The following is a 16,000-nucleotide window of genomic DNA, read 5'->3' as shown; positions in this document are numbered from 1 at the left end:
AATCGGCGTGAGTAAAACTCAACAATTTATTTGTTAGTAACTTAATTTTACACGACTAATTATACAGCCACTATGTACAAAATAATTCCGGCGCAACTTGACCGGTTTCTCTCAACATTCGCTGGACTCGACCCTCCCGCTCCCGACGGTGCTTCCCAGTTACGAATCTGATATGGCAACGTCGAGATTTGCCTGGAGTAGAGTAGAGCCGTGGGATTTGAGGAGCACCCTACAGTGGATCAAAAAGACCTACCGGAACCCAATAGTTCTAATATTCGACAGGGTCGAGTATGGCTTATTCCATGTGGATTTTGAAGATGCAGCGCGAATGAGGACAACAAAGAGTTCTGTGGCATATGTTAAGAGAATAGTGAAAACAAGAAAAATAGATTAGATTAATTAATTTACATACACTGTACAACAGTAAAAGCGAGATTAGTTGGTAATCAAATTTTTTTATTTTATAACGTCTTGTATCTTATGCAATACATATTTAATAAAAAATAAATATATATCATCAACATAAAAGGTTCTTTGAAATTGAATGTTTGAATCATTTCTACTTATTTAAAATCTTATCCTATCAAAACAGGCTTCAAAAATAATCAATGTTAAATTACGTAACGCATATCAAGACAACCATGAACACAAATTTTTATAGAGTAAAAATGGTGATTTATTGTTTACAAAGTTTATCATAATTATTTTATCTCAGGTCAAACCGTTATACGATACGTTGTAAGATACTGAACAACTAAACGATTATTAAAATATCATGGACTTTTCATTTCGAAATATGTTTCAATTGCAGAGACTGATATTATATTTGTGTCTAACATTTTTTGTTGGGTAAAAATCAATTTTGTAAGTCGCTCTTACTCCGCTATATAACAAAGACATAACTACTTTAAATAGTTTCGAAAAAGAGCGACTTATTTTGTTTAAATACTTACTTAACCAGGCTACTTACAGATTACCGTATGTGTATGGATGGAAAAATTTTTTTAAAAGTGAAACAAACCTCGCAGGTTACCATTGCAACCAGGAATGGAAAGAAAATGGATTAAATTACAATCACTCCCTATTTGTAACAAACAACCGCAACACTATCACCTTAGACTGGGCACAAATTTTTCCTGATGCGTGTACATCCAAAGTAAACGAAAGTGCGGTCAATCATTACAAGAAGCAGTTGGACACGTTACTTCTACAGGACATAGAACCAGTAGTACTACTCTACTCGGGAAACTTACCAACAGTATTTGGTACTCTGGGCGGCTGGACAAATCCTATTATAATTCAGTATTTTGCAAACTATGCTAAACAAAGTTTCAAAATTTTTGGCAACCGAGTCAAAACATGGATAACTTTTGAAGAACCAAGAACTGTTTGTGACACGTTTAAAGGTTTACTAGGTGATGAGTTTCCTTCAGGAATGGCGGAATATTTGTGTGCTCATAACATTCTAAGAGCACATGCAGAAGCGTACCACATTTACGACAAGGAATTTAGGATTACGCAGAATGGTTTGCACATTTGTGTCGTTGCACTTTTTGATGTGAACGTTGCTTGTTTTAGGCAAGATTTCCATCACTCTTGATTTAGAGTGGGCAGAAGCAGCAAATTTTTCTAATCCTAAAAGTGTTCTTGCTGCTGAGAGGAAAGTGCACTTTACGGTAGGATACTTGACGATTTTTTTTTGATATTCACTCATAATTTTAGTTTGGTCTCTATGCTAATCCGCTGCTTAATTTTGACTATCCACCAATAGTTACAAGTCGAGTTGCCAAAAGAAGCAAAATGGAAGGGTTTGCGAGATCACGGCTGCCTGAATTTACTTATGCTGATAAATTAAAATTAAGTGGATCTTACGACTATTTGGGAATTAAACAAAACGGTATTACTTTTATTGCAGCAAGCGCTAATAAACAAGTTTCAAAACCTAGCATTAAAGCGGACTGTGGATGCAAGACAAAGAAAATTTTTTATTCTGATGATGATGAAAAGTACTTTTTAATAAACAAAAGTGTGTTGACTATTATTTCTAGTAAACTTTCGTAGATGGACAAAAAAACAAGCTTGTCAACGCATGATAAATTGGCTTAAAACAACCTACTCCGATTCCACAATAGTATTAATGGATACTGAGGTTAAAGGTGATGAAAACGATTTGGAAAAACGTAAAAAAATCAAACACAAAGTAAGTTCAACTCAGGCTTGTTTCTATAAACTGTCATCAATATCTTTTTTAGGAATATATGAAAACATTGCTTGATGGTGTCTTAGAAATGAATGAATTGCTAAAAGGCTAAATATTCATAAAATCTAGAATTTTTAAATTAAAATTGATTATAATCATAAATGGCAGTTTTAATTTTCATTAGTTTAATGCATTACCTGCGCGATATGTTAACAGTTCTTTGAAAGCAAGAATCAAAGGGATTTTTTTAAACCGAATTTGTTAACACAGCATTAGCATACCGCACCAGCTAAAATGATGTCAAAATGGATAATCGCTTCCTTTTACCAACTGTATGTATGTCTTCTATCTTGTTTTTGCTCTTGTATAAAGCCAGATACCAGTGGTATCTACACCAGCTATGAAAATTTTCTTGAAAAGAAAGCATTAAGTCCAAGTATTTTTAATGTTTAATAATTTCATATTGTTGACTCACTCTCTATAACTGCAAAAAAACGACTAATAACATGATAGCAAACCATAAATAACAACTTTTATTTGTTTTTGAAAAAATCAAAGCGGGCAACTGCACTCATGGGTAGAAAAACATAAACATCAAGATAAAATAAAGTTGATAAAATAGACGTGAAGCACACTATTCATGAAATAATTTGAGTAACTAATAGATTGTTCAAAATGTTATTCCTTATAACATTTGTTTGTTTAGTGGTGAGGTAAAAAAAAATTAAAGCACTTACGCAAAATTTTTACTCTTAAATAGCTAGTTATAAACGTTATAATGTGTTTTTAGGTTTTCACAAGCAGAGCCATACAAATTCCCTGATCATTTTAAATTTGGTGTCGCTACATCGGCCTACCAGATAGAAGGTGCTTGGAACGTGGATGGAAAAGGTTTCCATATTTGGGACATGGCAACTCACAACCAGTCACATCTTATATTAGATGGAAGCAATGCAGACATAACTTGCAATTCGTACTACAAGTGGGAAGAAGACATAGATTTGATAAAAAATTTAGGAGTTGACTTTTACCGGTTTTCTATATCTTGGGCAAGAATTTTCCCTGACGGTTATGTAACTAATAAGATCAATCAAGCAGGAATCGACTACTACAATAAAATAATTAATACATTGCTTGAGCATAATATAGAACCAGTTGTTACTCTATACCACTGGGATCTACCACAAATATTCAGTCCTTTAGGTGCATGGACGAACCCTGCTGTCATTGAACACTTTGCAAGTTACGCCAGAAAAATGTTTCAACTTTTTGGTGACAGAGTTAAAATGTGGATTACTATAAATGAACCACGATTAGTATGCCAAGTTTTCAAAGGATCAATTGGTGACATAACGCCAGATTTTCCTTTGGGGATAGCTGAGTACTTGTGTGCTCATAACATTGTGAAAGCTCATGCAGAAGCATATCACATTTACGACAAAGAGTTCAGGCACATCCAAAAAGGTTCGGTATTTTGTACCAAGGCTCCATTACAAAAATATATTTTAGGTAAAATTTCGATAACTGTTGATATGACATGGTGGCTACCAGAAAATGCAAGCAGTAAGGAAGATGTTCGACTTGCTGAACAAAACATGCAATTTGACGTAAGATAAAATTAAAATTGATTAGATTAACTTCTACGTGCATTTGTAGATTGGTTTGTACGTAAATCCAATTCTAAATTACGACTACCCTAAAGTAGTTATTGATCGAGTAGCTGAAAGAAGTAGGTTGGAAGGGTTCCCAGAATCTCGACTACCAAAGTTCAGTTATCAGGAAAAGAACAGAATAAGCGGGACTTACGATTTTCTAGGCATCAATCACTATTTCACTATGATTGTAAAAGCTAGTCAAGAACCTCCAGTATCCAAATCTGACATTGATATAGATTCTCAAGGGGAAAAATTTCGGGATCCCAACTGGGAACCAACTGGTTTAGAAATATTTAAAGTAAGAAGAAGGAAAAAAGGAAAGTGAAATATTTAAGAATATGACGAAGAGCAGTACATGCTTTTGTATGTCCTTCTAGATCATTCGACATTTTAAATTATGCAAGTTACAAGTGCTTAGATATTGCAGCTCTCATTCTTGTTCTTATATATTTTTCTTTTTTTTTTTTTTGATCTAAAGTTTGTGTTATTAAGTATTTCAAAAACAGGTGCTTCCGGAAAGTTTAAGGAATGTTTTGAAATGGGTTAAAAAGACCTACCACGATCCAGAAATATACATCACCGAAAATGGTTACGCTGACAACAGAGAAATTATAGATGATGACGAAAGAATTAACTATTTTAGAGTAAATTTTCTTTCAACATTTTCTGTGTACGGTTCTAACAAGTCTGTTTTAGAAATATTTAAATGCCACTGTGAATGCAATTATTGAAGACAAAGTTAACGTTGTAGCCTATACCGCATGGTCCTTGATGGATAATTTTGAATGGATACTAGGATATGAGTAAATGTTTCTACGAAAAATTATTCTTTTTCTTACATTAGACGTAATTTTAGAGCAAAATTTGGACTCTATCATGTAAACTTCACGGATCCCAATAGGTCCAGAACTCCGAAGAAATCAGTAGAATTTTTTAAGCGTGTGACGAAAACGAGAACGATTAACTAAATACCAAACTCAAATTAGTCAAGAGTGACTTTACAGAATTAAGTAATTTAATGAGAATTTATATTGTTGTGTCCTTTAAAGATGTAGTTTTAATTGACTTCACAAACAAATTTTATCAACTAGGTCATTTATGTCTTAGGTAATTATGCGTAGAGAATAATAAAACAATTTTTTGATTATTATTTAAGTACCTCTCTATAAAACGTTAAGAAATTTTCCTGTAAACACTATAATAAAATTAACCTACATAAAAGAGAATAGGAATTAGATTAAAGTCATTTCGAGCATAATGCTTACTGCAGTTCTGTTAATAGTCTCCCTAACAGCTAGGTAACATTTTTTTAACAAAGTAAAAAATGTGACCACTCTTATTGCAGACATACTTTTTCACTTGAATGGAAGTTTCCCAATGATTTTAAATTGGGTGTAGCCACCGCATCTTATCAAATCGAAGGTGCTTGGAACACTGATGGCAGAGGGGCTAGTATTTGGGACACCTTCACTCATAACCGTTCTGTACTCATAAAAGATGGAAGCAATGGAGACGTAGCATGTAATTCATACTATAAATGGGAGGAAGACGTAGAAATGGCGAAAAATTTAGGGGTCGACTCTTATCGGATATCTCTATCTTGGAGCAGAATTCTTCCAGACGGTACCACAAGAAAGATCAATCAACCTGGAGTAGACTTCTACAACAGACTCATAAATAAGTTACTAGAGAACGATATAGAACCAATAGTAACTCTTTATCACTGGGATCTACCCCAAAAGTTTAGTGCCTGGGGTGGATGGACAAATCCTGCGGTTATAAATTACTTTGCACACTATGCTAGAACAGCATTTGGCTTGTTCGGAGACAGAGTGAGGACATGGATAACTCTTAACGAACCAAGACTAATATGTCAAGCATACAAAGGACTAGTTGGAGACGTAACGTCAGATTTTCCTTTAGGAACATCCGAATATATGTGTGCTCATAATCTTCTGAAGGCACACGCAGAAGCCTACCATATTTACGACAAAGAGTTTAGACGGACACAAAAAGGTTAATTCTTCTACTATAATTAACCGAAATCATAAAGTGCGATTTTTAGGAAAAATTTCTATCACACTTGATTTTACGTGGACAGAACCGGCAAATTCTAGCAATCCTGACGACGTCCGGGCAGCAAATCAAAATATCCAGTTTGATGTTAGTGCTACTATTACGTAAAGTCTTCTTAGCAGACATGAACAAATATCGTTTTGAGGAAATATTTTATTAGAATAGCAGACTTAAAATTAAATAGTACAACATTTGGAATGACTCTGCACTTTATGCGATATTTGTTCATTCTGTTGAAACAAAGTAACCCACGGGTCATACATACAGTAGCATTTTTTAACAGTTTGGCATTTATGCCAATCCTATCATGAAATTTGACTACCCGAAAGTGGTGATTGACCGAGTAGCTCAACGGAGTCGATTGGAAAACTTTCCAGAATCGCGTCTTCCTAAATTTACGCTTGCAGAAAAACTGAGAATTAAGGGTACTTACGACTACATAGGAATTAATCACTACATCACTTTATACGGGAGATCAAGTCCAGAACCACCTATATCGGATCCACACATTGATCTGGATGCAGCAGGAGAAAGATTTAGTAATCCCAACTGGGAGGGATGTGCTGCATATTGGATTAAGGTAAAATATCTACTTATAATATACTTCCGCAAAAATACTACTTTTAGATTGTCCCCTGGGGCTTAAGAAATCTGTTGAAATGGATTAAAAACACCTATCGAAACCCAGAAATATTAATTACGGAAAATGGGTATGCTAATGCGGGTGATGAATTAGAGGATGATGGAAGAATTCGTTATTACAGAGTAATGCACAAATAAGTAATAGTAAACAAATTCGAGCAATAAAATTATTATTGTAGTCATATTTGAATGCTACCCTGCAGGCTATTTTGGAAGATGGAGTTAATGTGAAAGGATATTTGGCATGGAGCATAATGGATAATTTCGAGTGGACACATGGATATACGTATGATATTTATTTCAATTTAGAAAGATCGTGTTTTAAAAATTTTAAATTTTAGGCTTAAATTTGGTTTATATCATGTTAATTTTACGGATCCAAATCGAACTCGTACTCCAAGAAAATCGGTGGAATATTTCAAGAATGTTACTAGGACGAGAACTGTAGGCTAACTCTATGATTTTGTATTTGCATAATAAAATAGTAAGTAAACATTAAATTTGTTGCTTTTATGAGAACTGTATTAATTACTAACACAAAATAACAACTCAAATTAGGTAAAAACAAAGAACAAACTGAATTTTACAGGCAAATAATGCAAAAAAAAAAATAAGGAAAAAATCTAAAAACGACAGTCAAAACCACAAACTTCTACGATTATCTCTCTCAGAACATTTTACCCAATCTGAGCACTGGAATCTTTAAATTTTGACCTGCGACTTATGTGAATACTTTTGATTATTTTCCCTAGGGGTATTTTTAAAAATTATCTCCAATCATTTTAGAGCTTTTTGAAGTTTGTTTATTCAAAACTTAGCAAACTTCTAGTACTTAGACAGTAACATCGCAAAATGGATCCAACTGAATATTGTGCACTCCCTGGTACTTTACTTGTAAAATCTTTACCACAGTAATTCAAATTGTTTTGACTGTCCTTTTTTGTAGTCTTCTCCATTTTCCTTCGTAATGCTATAACCGAAATCCTTCAAAAATGCTGCAATTTAAGTATCAAGCCTGTCGGATTCCAACCTATAATTTCTTTCCATACGTACGCTTTTGATTTTTTGGTATTGACTAGGGTTAAATTTTCGACGTTTTGATCTACTACTACTATAAATATTTATAAGATTTCAGAGCATTCGGTTTTACAGTTTCAAAATTATATTACAAAATATTGTTATTCAGTTTTGAATTTTTTCCAAAAATTCCGGATGTCTGAGGTGAAAAAAAAATGCAGGAGTATCTTATTTATTACAATTTCAAAAAACTGTTTGTTATAAATTTTGGAGATGACGTCATCCTATTAACCATCTACATGGTATTCCTAATATACATACAAAATTTGACAACAATCGGTCCAGTAGTTTCGGAGATTACTTGTCTAATAAAAAAAAATAATACAGACACCAGACAGACAGACGGAAACGGGAAACTACTTTCTTCGTACTCTAGAGGTCATAACACGTCCAGAAAATATGAAAGTGGCAAATCGGCGGACTCGATTACTATACTTCCTTTGCTTAGGCTCGGAAAGTAAAAATTGGTCAAAGGTTATTTCGCCCCTAAACTACAATAAAACATATCACAGCTTTTTCGAAAAATTATAAAATTTGATTTGGCGAATTTTATTTTTCTGTGAGAGCCCCTGTAAAAGAAACATATTTGCAAGGAAACGTATATCAATTTTGATAATGCAGTGTAAAATGAATAATAACAATATTCTATTGCCAAATTTTCGAGAAAATGAAGTGATCTGTTCCTGATGTAATCAGTAAAATAAGATGACTCATTTGTTAATAAAAATTAATAAACAATTAAAAAATGAGTCATCTTGTATAACCAATTCTAAAAATATGAATTCAATAATAAGTCACAAGTCTAGACTATTAATATTTTGCACATTTTAGAAAGATTTATACGGAAAAATTTTGAGATGATATCATCAATTTTTTGGAGGGGATAAATAGATGTGTTTTGATGACAAATTTACCATGCTTGCGATAACTTCAAAACGGTTTTGCCAGTTTTGATTTGATCAATAAAATAAATTGGCTGAAATATGTCACTCTGTATAAGTAATTCTAAAAAATATGAATAAAACGATAAATCACGAGTATAGATTTATCATATTTTACACATTTTAAATAGGATTTATTTGGAAAAATTTTGAGATGACGCATCGGTTTTTAGGGGGTGCTGGACAGATAAATTTTGAATAATAAAATTTAACATGTTTCCGAAAACCTACTTTAAAACGTTTGCAAAGTTTCAGAGCATTCGGTTTTGCAATTTCAAAGTTAAATTGTGAAATGTTATACCTACATTTTTTATTTTTTTACAAAAATCGAGATACCTGGGATAAAAACTCAATACGGATTCATAAACTACAAGCATATCATTTTATAAAATTTAAATAACATTTACTATCGTAGGAGTTGAAGATGACGTCATATTATCGTTTGTGGGGATGATCAGATAAATCTGGGATAGCGTTTTATCTTCTACACGATACTCCTAAAATAGATACAAAAGTTGACAACAATCGGTCCAGTAGTTTAGAAGATTACGCGAACAGACAGCAGACGGCAGACAGATGGACGGAAACGTAAAACGTGGAGAAAACATAAAAGTAACGACTCGCCCGATGGACCCGAAAACAATACTTCCTTAGCTCGAGAAGTAAAAACGTATCAATTCAACGTAAAAGCCAAAAAGTCCTCCACATATTGTCGCAAAACTGCAATAAATATTCAACTGTTAGTGTAAAACAAAGAATGTCCAGTGGTCACTGTACCAACTCCGAAGAGTCTAAAATATAATTCCAAAATAATTTAAATCATTATTTAGTTTATATGTTTTGTTACTTCCTGAAAAGAAACTAACCAATAGGGTCCATTTGGCGAACGGCCATTTTCATGTTTTTTCAACATTTAATAGCACCTAGAATATGAATAAGTAGGTTTCCTGATTCTGTCTCTGTGAATGGCCTTGGAATGTTGGGTGTAATTTACGACTATCCAAAATTTGTCTAATTATCTCCACCAAAAATTTAATGATGCCATCTCAAAATTTTGTTAAGTAACTCCTATTCAAAGTGTACACAATAATATGCTTTAACAACGGGAATTTATTCATCTACCCCTATGTTTAATTCTACGCAAATAAAAAAATATATATATTTTGAAATTTTGTACATAGACATGATAATAAATCAGTAATAGAACTCGTTCACCCTTTTCAAAAAATCATGATGTTTTCTCAACATTTTGTTAAGTAAATTTCGCTTGGAATATATAGTGTGACATGGTCCTTTATTTATGAATGATTCATCCACATTTCTAATAATAATAATAATAATATAGTAAAATATGTAAATTTATAAAGGCAAATTTTACACTTCTACTTAGAGTTTACAAAACGAACTTCCGAAATTTTGGTTCAAAGATTATTATTGATTAATGATTACAGAACAGATTACAGATTATTTATTAATGTCTAGAAAAAATTTATGACATCATCTCAGAAATCTATTATATAAATGTTTAGTAGACAATGTCATTCGACAGGCAATGCGATTTAGTTAAAAAAAAATATTTTTTTGATTTTGAGAATGTTTAAAAATTTAATGAAAAAATTATTTGCTTTTATTGATGATATCTCATTTTCCCAAAATTCTGAGATTGCCGTACTTTTTATATAAGTTTTATGAACTATCAACTGGATTCCATCTTTACACCAGTTTCTGAGTTACCAAGTTTTATCACTGTCCTTCATAAATTGTCATATATTTTTTGGTCTATATATAGTCTATTATAGTCTGATCTCTGATCAGATAACCTTTTTTTTCTCAGTTTACGTCAAAAACTTCACTTTTCTTGTGGGGGTATTAAGAATTGGAGTTAATTTTTGATAAAAGTGTTTATAACATCTGTTTATAAATCATTTCATTTAGAACGTTAAAACAATCACATTATGGAATTTGATCGTTAGTTTGGGAAACAATTAATCTCTATAACAATAAAAGTTATCAAAGTATTACCTAAGAATAAAAATTTGTTTTTCAAGGTTGCTAAGCAACTAGAGCGCCTACATTTAATATAAAAATGTAATTTTTTTAACATCTCAGTATAAAATAAAGAATGTTTTATTAAAAAAAATGTATTTATAAATCAAAAAATCCCTTACAAACATTTATATCGCCGTGCAAACAAGATTTATTTATGCAAACAAGATTCGTTAAAGCAGCAAAACATAAATTCAGATCTAGGTTTGTGTGCTTTAGACGAACTTTGTTATTTAAATAAGATATAACATTATTATATACTAAACTATTTATTTAAGCAAACCATTTGAAAAAACGACTTATCTTTAGGTGGATTAAATTTACGACTACCTTTAATATCTAACACTATCTCTAATGCTGTACGACTTGATCATACGAATTACTCCAAAGTGAGCAGTACTTTGGTGAAGCAAAATGCAGCACATCACTCTACCTATATTAAAATTATGTCTTCTAATCCAGTAAGTTTTATTTAATAAATTCACGAAAAACTTTTACTTGTTTCTAGTTTATCGAAAACTGAAGACTGGACATTTCCAGAAGATTTCAAGTTTGGTGTCGCAACTTCGGCCTACCAAATCGAAGGTGGTGCCAAAGAAGATGGAAAAACACTCAGTGTTTGGGACAGAATAACCCGTACTCCGGGTTTCGTAACAGATGGTAGCACGGGGGACGTTGCGTGTGATTCTTACCATAAATGGGAAGAAGATGTAAGAATACTTAAAGAACTGGGAGTTGATTATTACCGGTTTTCTATTTCTTGGACAAGAATCCTATCTGGGGGATACACCAGCACGGTAAATGAAGCCGGAGTTGCCTATTACAACAACTTAATCAATGCACTCATCGCCAATGATATAGAACCTGTAGTAACTATGTACCATTGGGATATGCCGCAGACGATAAGTACTCTTGGTGGGTTCTCCAACAGTGCTTGGGTGGACTTTTTTACCAACTATGCAAGAACGCTATTTGAACAGTTTGGTGACAGAGTTAAACTCTGGATTACTTTTAACGAACCTAATATAATTTGCCACTACTTTAATAGTGTACTGGGTAATATAACAGAAGCGTATCCTAACGGAGTTATTGAATATTTGTGCACTTACCATCTTCTCAAAGCTCACGCTGAAACGTACCATATCTACGACAGAGAATTCAGACAAAGGCAACAAGGTTGTACTTTTTTAAAAAGAAAACGTAGAATAATCGCTACTTTCAGGTAAGGTTGGCATAACCTTAAATTTCGAATGGTCGGAACCAATGTCTAATGACCCCGAAGACGTGGCAGCAGCAGAACGTCGTCGACAATTTGATGTTGGTACTAAATATCCATGTATGTCGCATATTTAAAATTCATTGTTTCAGTTTGGAATTTTTGCTAACCCTATTATAAATTTCGACTATCCTAAAGTTGTACGAGACCGAGTGGCTGCACGAAGCAGACTAGAAGATTTTCCACGTTCAAGACTAAAAAGGTTCACTCTTGCGGAAAAACTATCAATTCGAGGAACCTATGATTTTTTGGGACTCAATCACTATACCACGTGGTTAGTAGGGGAGGGAAGTGAAGCTGACCCTACCGAACATAGTTTTTACATTGACACAAAAGTAAGAAGAATGCAAGATGATAGTTGGGAAACTACAGCAGCACCAGACAATAAAGTAAAGTTTAATAAAAAAGTTAAAAACATCGTAAAAATAAATACTTTTAGGTGGTACCTGAAGGATTACGGAAAGCTTTGAACTGGATCAAAACAACATACGGAAACCCTGACATTCTTATCACAGAATGTGGTTATTCTGATACCACCGGTACTCTGGAAGACGATCGCCGAATTAACTTTTACAAAGTATGTTTCGATGAAACGAGCTTCTTTAACTAAAATACTTACAACTTTTAGGAATATCTGAACGCAACTCTGGAAGCAATCCACCTAGATGGGGTTAATGTTAAAGCGTTTATGGCTTGGAGTCTGATGGATAATTTTGAATGGAATCAAGGCTACACGTAAGGACAATTCTTTGGTTTCCGATAGATGTTAAAAATTATTTTTAGGGTAAAATTTGGGCTGCACTACGTCGATTTTGAAAATCCAGAGCGACCTAGATCCATAAAACAATCTGGAGAATATTTCAAACGGGTCATTGCTACGCGAACGTTAGAATAAGTACATAACAACAAAATAAATATTAGTGTAGATTCGAAACTGCAACAATATTTCTATATCATTAAATGTTATTTACAAGTTACTTTCAAATGCAAACTAAATTCCTCTGCATCTTGGAATCCACTTACTTTCAATCTTATTCCAGAAACTCTAAAACTTCCTTCTAAAATTTCCTCTCATAATCAAAAACATCTAAGTATCAAAATGGTCAACAAAATAAAAGTAAACATCGAACAAAATTTTAATAATGTCCAGTGTACAAATAGCAAACAACATAACAAGCTAAAAATATCAAAAAGTACCAAAACCACTATGCATCAACAAAAAAATCTACATCTTCTCTCAAACTTTTAAGAAACACTGCTGCATAATGCGGAGTGGTAACTGTTAGATTTTATAACCAAAATGAGGAAACCAGATCAGATTAGACAATGAGAAATGAAAATTTGACAGACTGAAAAATCTTAGACAACTATTGTTTGATTTATGTACATATTGCGAATGCTTCCTTCTAGTTAACAATAACTTGCTTCAAACAATTTCTCCTCTCAAACAGATTCATTTTTATGTGGACGTGCAATTTGCTAAACTGTGAAATTTTACCGACTATACGAAATAGATGCGTCAAAAAATCACTTTTTATGAGTCATACGCTAAAAATATAAGTAAAATCATATATTGCTGATCCTTTTATTTATGTCGGATTAATCTCCTTATTACCACGAGACAGATAACTAAAATAACAAAAGAATTATAAAGTATACAACGACAAAAGTATCAGATTACTACAAAAATGAAATCTGTAGGAGTTGTAGGAATCATTTTTTTGGCACTCATTAGGTAAAAACGTAACTTTTTGAACCATCTCATTTACGAGTCAAATTTTAGAGCTTCCATTTCAAACCAATGGGAATTCCCCGATGATTTCCAATTTGGCACTGCCACATCAGCTTATCAAGTAGAAGGAGGGTGGAATGCAGACGGAAAAGGCGTGAGTGTATGGGACAGATTAACCCAAACTCCAGGTTTCGTAACAGATGGGTCAAATGGAACCGTGGCATGTGATTCTTACCATAAATGGGAAGAAGATGTACAAATGATCAAAAATTTAAATACCGACTACTACCGATTTTCCTTATCGTGGACGAGGATATTTCCAAATGGGTTTGCTAATGGTATCAATCAACCAGGTGTTGACTATTACAACAACTTGATAGACGAGTTAATCGCTAACGGAATAGAACCAATTGTTACCCTTTTCCACTGGGATACCCCTGATATATTCTCAGCATTGGGAGGTTTCTACACCCCGACCTTCATCGATTTATTTGCAAACTATGCTAGAACAGCTTTTGACTTGTATGGAGATAGAGTGAAAAGATGGATTACTTTTAACGAACCAAAAGTATTATGTCAAGATTACAGTGAATTCATGGGAATGATCAACGAGTACTATCCCAACGGAATCATCGAATACTTATGTTCTCACCATATGATCAAAGCGCACGTTAAAGCTTTCCGCATTTATGATTTGGAATTCAGACTTAGACAAAGAGGTAGTAAATCGAAATTAACTTAGTACCAATCTAGATATTTATTTGTTATTTTTCAGGTAGAGTTGGCATAACACTTAATTTTGAGTGGTCAGAACCGGCAAGCGACAGTCCAGAAGACGTTGTGGCGGCCGAGCAAAGAAGACAATTCGAGGTAAGAAAAAAAATTTGAAACCATTTTCTGATATTATTAGTGTTATAGTTTGGGTTGTATGCAAACCCAGTAGTTTATGGCAACTATCCTCAAATAGTAATTGACCGTGTGGCTGAAAGAAGTAAGCTCGAAGGGTTCCCACAATCTCGTCTTCCAAAATTTTCTCTTCTTGAACAAATCAACAACAGAGGAACTTACGACTTTCTAGGACTAAATCACTACAATAGTTGGTTGGTAAAAGCAACAGAAGAAGTACCAATCGGTAAACCGAGTGTCCAAAATGATATAGGAACGTCAAGACATGTCGATCCAGGGTGGGAAGATACTGAATGGGATGGAAAAGTAAGTATCTAGACATTCATTCGACAAGAGTTTTATTTAATAAGTACTTTGCGCCTAGGTTGCACCTTGGGGCTTACGAAACAGTTTAATATGGCTCAAAAAAACTTACAGGGATCCTGAAATTTTGATCACCGAGTGTGGGTATCCTGACAAAACAGGAACGTTAGAAGATGACCGCAGAATAAGCTTCCTTCAGGTAAAATTTTAAACCTGAATATTTTGTTATAATTAATATCAATAATATTTCTCAGCAATATTTAAACGCTACTCTTCAAGCTATCTACGAAGATAAGGTCAATGTCAAGGGTTTCACAGCTTGGAGCTTAATGGACAACTTTGAGTGGGGACAAGGATATACGTATGTATTTTCACTAATCAATGAGCAATTAATATCTAAAAAATTTCAGAGTAAAATTTGGTTTATATTTCGTCGATTTTAATAGCCCTGATAGAACGCGAACACCAAAGAAATCAGCGGAATACTTCAGAAGTGTTATAGAATCACGAAGGGTGTAGAAACTTCAAGATTTCGTCTTTACGATGTCACTTATTTTTTCAAATAATATCATTCAAACCAAATAAACTACCCTGCTAAATAAGCAACTCATAAATAAATCAGATCCAAAGTTAATCATTTTGTTTATTTATAATTGAAAAGTTACAATCAATTAGTGCGTTTGTTACCTCCATGAACGACACCTAAAATTTTTTTCTTTATCGTCCCGCAGATGGCAAGTTTATTGACCACACATACGTTTCAAGTGTATTGTTTTTAGGTGTTTTTTTTGCTACGCCGCTATGCGTTTAGCCGGTGCCAATCAAAATTGGATAGATTGTATTTCGATTTCATTTTGTTTTACGTTTTACAATATTGCCACCATATAATAATACCAAAGATTTAAATTATTGTATTTTCCACAAGATTCATATCATTGACCTTTAAAACCTAGTGTAATAAATGAGTATGAGCATAACTGATAACATTAATTTTATTGTGTCTGTATATTCATATTTATGACGAGGATTTAAAACATAAAAGAAATCGAAGCGATTAATAAATAAAACTATTACATAATCTCACGCACGGGGAAAATGTTGATATGAATGACTATTTTATTATTTTTATAATTTAATAAGACACTC

At 33.2% G+C, this 16,000-nt stretch overlaps 6 protein-coding genes across 7 annotated transcripts in view; 5 read left to right on the top strand and 1 right to left on the bottom strand.

Moving 5' to 3' along the window:
• LOC135144785 (protein prickle-like) overlaps nucleotides 1-16,000 on the bottom strand; it is an 889,236-nt gene that overhangs the window by 789,162 nt on the left and 84,074 nt on the right. The window lies entirely within an intron of this gene.
• On the top strand, nucleotides 783-2,362 carry LOC135144758 (lactase/phlorizin hydrolase-like). The gene is made up of 6 exons (XM_064076833.1): nucleotides 783-849; nucleotides 973-1,526; nucleotides 1,579-1,676; nucleotides 1,723-2,006; nucleotides 2,062-2,200; nucleotides 2,253-2,362. The coding sequence occupies exons 1-6, from the start codon at nucleotides 797-799 to the stop codon at nucleotides 2,310-2,312; spliced, it is 1,188 nt and encodes a 395-aa protein (XP_063932903.1). The 5' UTR covers nucleotides 783-796; the 3' UTR covers nucleotides 2,313-2,362.
• On the top strand, nucleotides 2,411-4,972 carry LOC135144757 (myrosinase 1-like). Of its 2 annotated transcripts, none has more exons than XM_064076832.1 (7): nucleotides 2,411-2,532; nucleotides 2,991-3,664; nucleotides 3,710-3,807; nucleotides 3,857-4,153; nucleotides 4,362-4,499; nucleotides 4,552-4,658; nucleotides 4,712-4,972. In XM_064076832.1, the coding sequence occupies exons 1-7, from the start codon at nucleotides 2,495-2,497 to the stop codon at nucleotides 4,821-4,823; spliced, it is 1,464 nt and encodes a 487-aa protein (XP_063932902.1). In that variant the 5' UTR covers nucleotides 2,411-2,494; the 3' UTR covers nucleotides 4,824-4,972. The 2 variants fall into 2 exon arrangements, with proteins under 2 accessions (XP_063932902.1, XP_063932901.1); XM_064076831.1 differs by lacking the exon at nucleotides 2,411-2,532 and adding an exon at nucleotides 2,746-2,913.
• LOC135144591 (myrosinase 1-like) lies at nucleotides 5,066-7,073 on the top strand. The gene is made up of 7 exons (XM_064076619.1): nucleotides 5,066-5,153; nucleotides 5,201-5,871; nucleotides 5,921-6,018; nucleotides 6,215-6,511; nucleotides 6,559-6,696; nucleotides 6,753-6,859; nucleotides 6,915-7,073. The coding sequence occupies exons 1-7, from the start codon at nucleotides 5,113-5,115 to the stop codon at nucleotides 7,024-7,026; spliced, it is 1,464 nt and encodes a 487-aa protein (XP_063932689.1). The 5' UTR covers nucleotides 5,066-5,112; the 3' UTR covers nucleotides 7,027-7,073.
• Nucleotides 10,947-12,890, top strand: LOC135144592 (myrosinase 1-like). Its single transcript, XM_064076620.1, has 7 exons — nucleotides 10,947-11,098; nucleotides 11,146-11,813; nucleotides 11,860-11,954; nucleotides 12,006-12,302; nucleotides 12,353-12,490; nucleotides 12,542-12,648; nucleotides 12,697-12,890. The coding sequence occupies exons 1-7, from the start codon at nucleotides 11,052-11,054 to the stop codon at nucleotides 12,806-12,808; spliced, it is 1,464 nt and encodes a 487-aa protein (XP_063932690.1). The 5' UTR covers nucleotides 10,947-11,051; the 3' UTR covers nucleotides 12,809-12,890.
• On the top strand, nucleotides 13,495-15,488 carry LOC135144593 (myrosinase 1-like). The gene is made up of 7 exons (XM_064076621.1): nucleotides 13,495-13,648; nucleotides 13,697-14,364; nucleotides 14,421-14,515; nucleotides 14,564-14,857; nucleotides 14,916-15,053; nucleotides 15,109-15,215; nucleotides 15,265-15,488. The coding sequence occupies exons 1-7, from the start codon at nucleotides 13,602-13,604 to the stop codon at nucleotides 15,371-15,373; spliced, it is 1,458 nt and encodes a 485-aa protein (XP_063932691.1). The 5' UTR covers nucleotides 13,495-13,601; the 3' UTR covers nucleotides 15,374-15,488.

Source organism: Zophobas morio, unplaced genomic scaffold (genome assembly GCF_036711695.1).
Source record: "Zophobas morio isolate AGI-343-1 ecotype UQ-CSIRO unplaced genomic scaffold, CSIRO_AGI_Zmor_V1 ptg000108l, whole genome shotgun sequence".
Classification (NCBI taxonomy): domain Eukaryota; kingdom Metazoa; phylum Arthropoda; class Insecta; order Coleoptera; family Tenebrionidae; genus Zophobas; species Zophobas morio.
The sequence above is the reverse complement of the archived record's forward strand: the minus strand, read 5'-3'. Positions and strand labels throughout refer to the sequence as shown.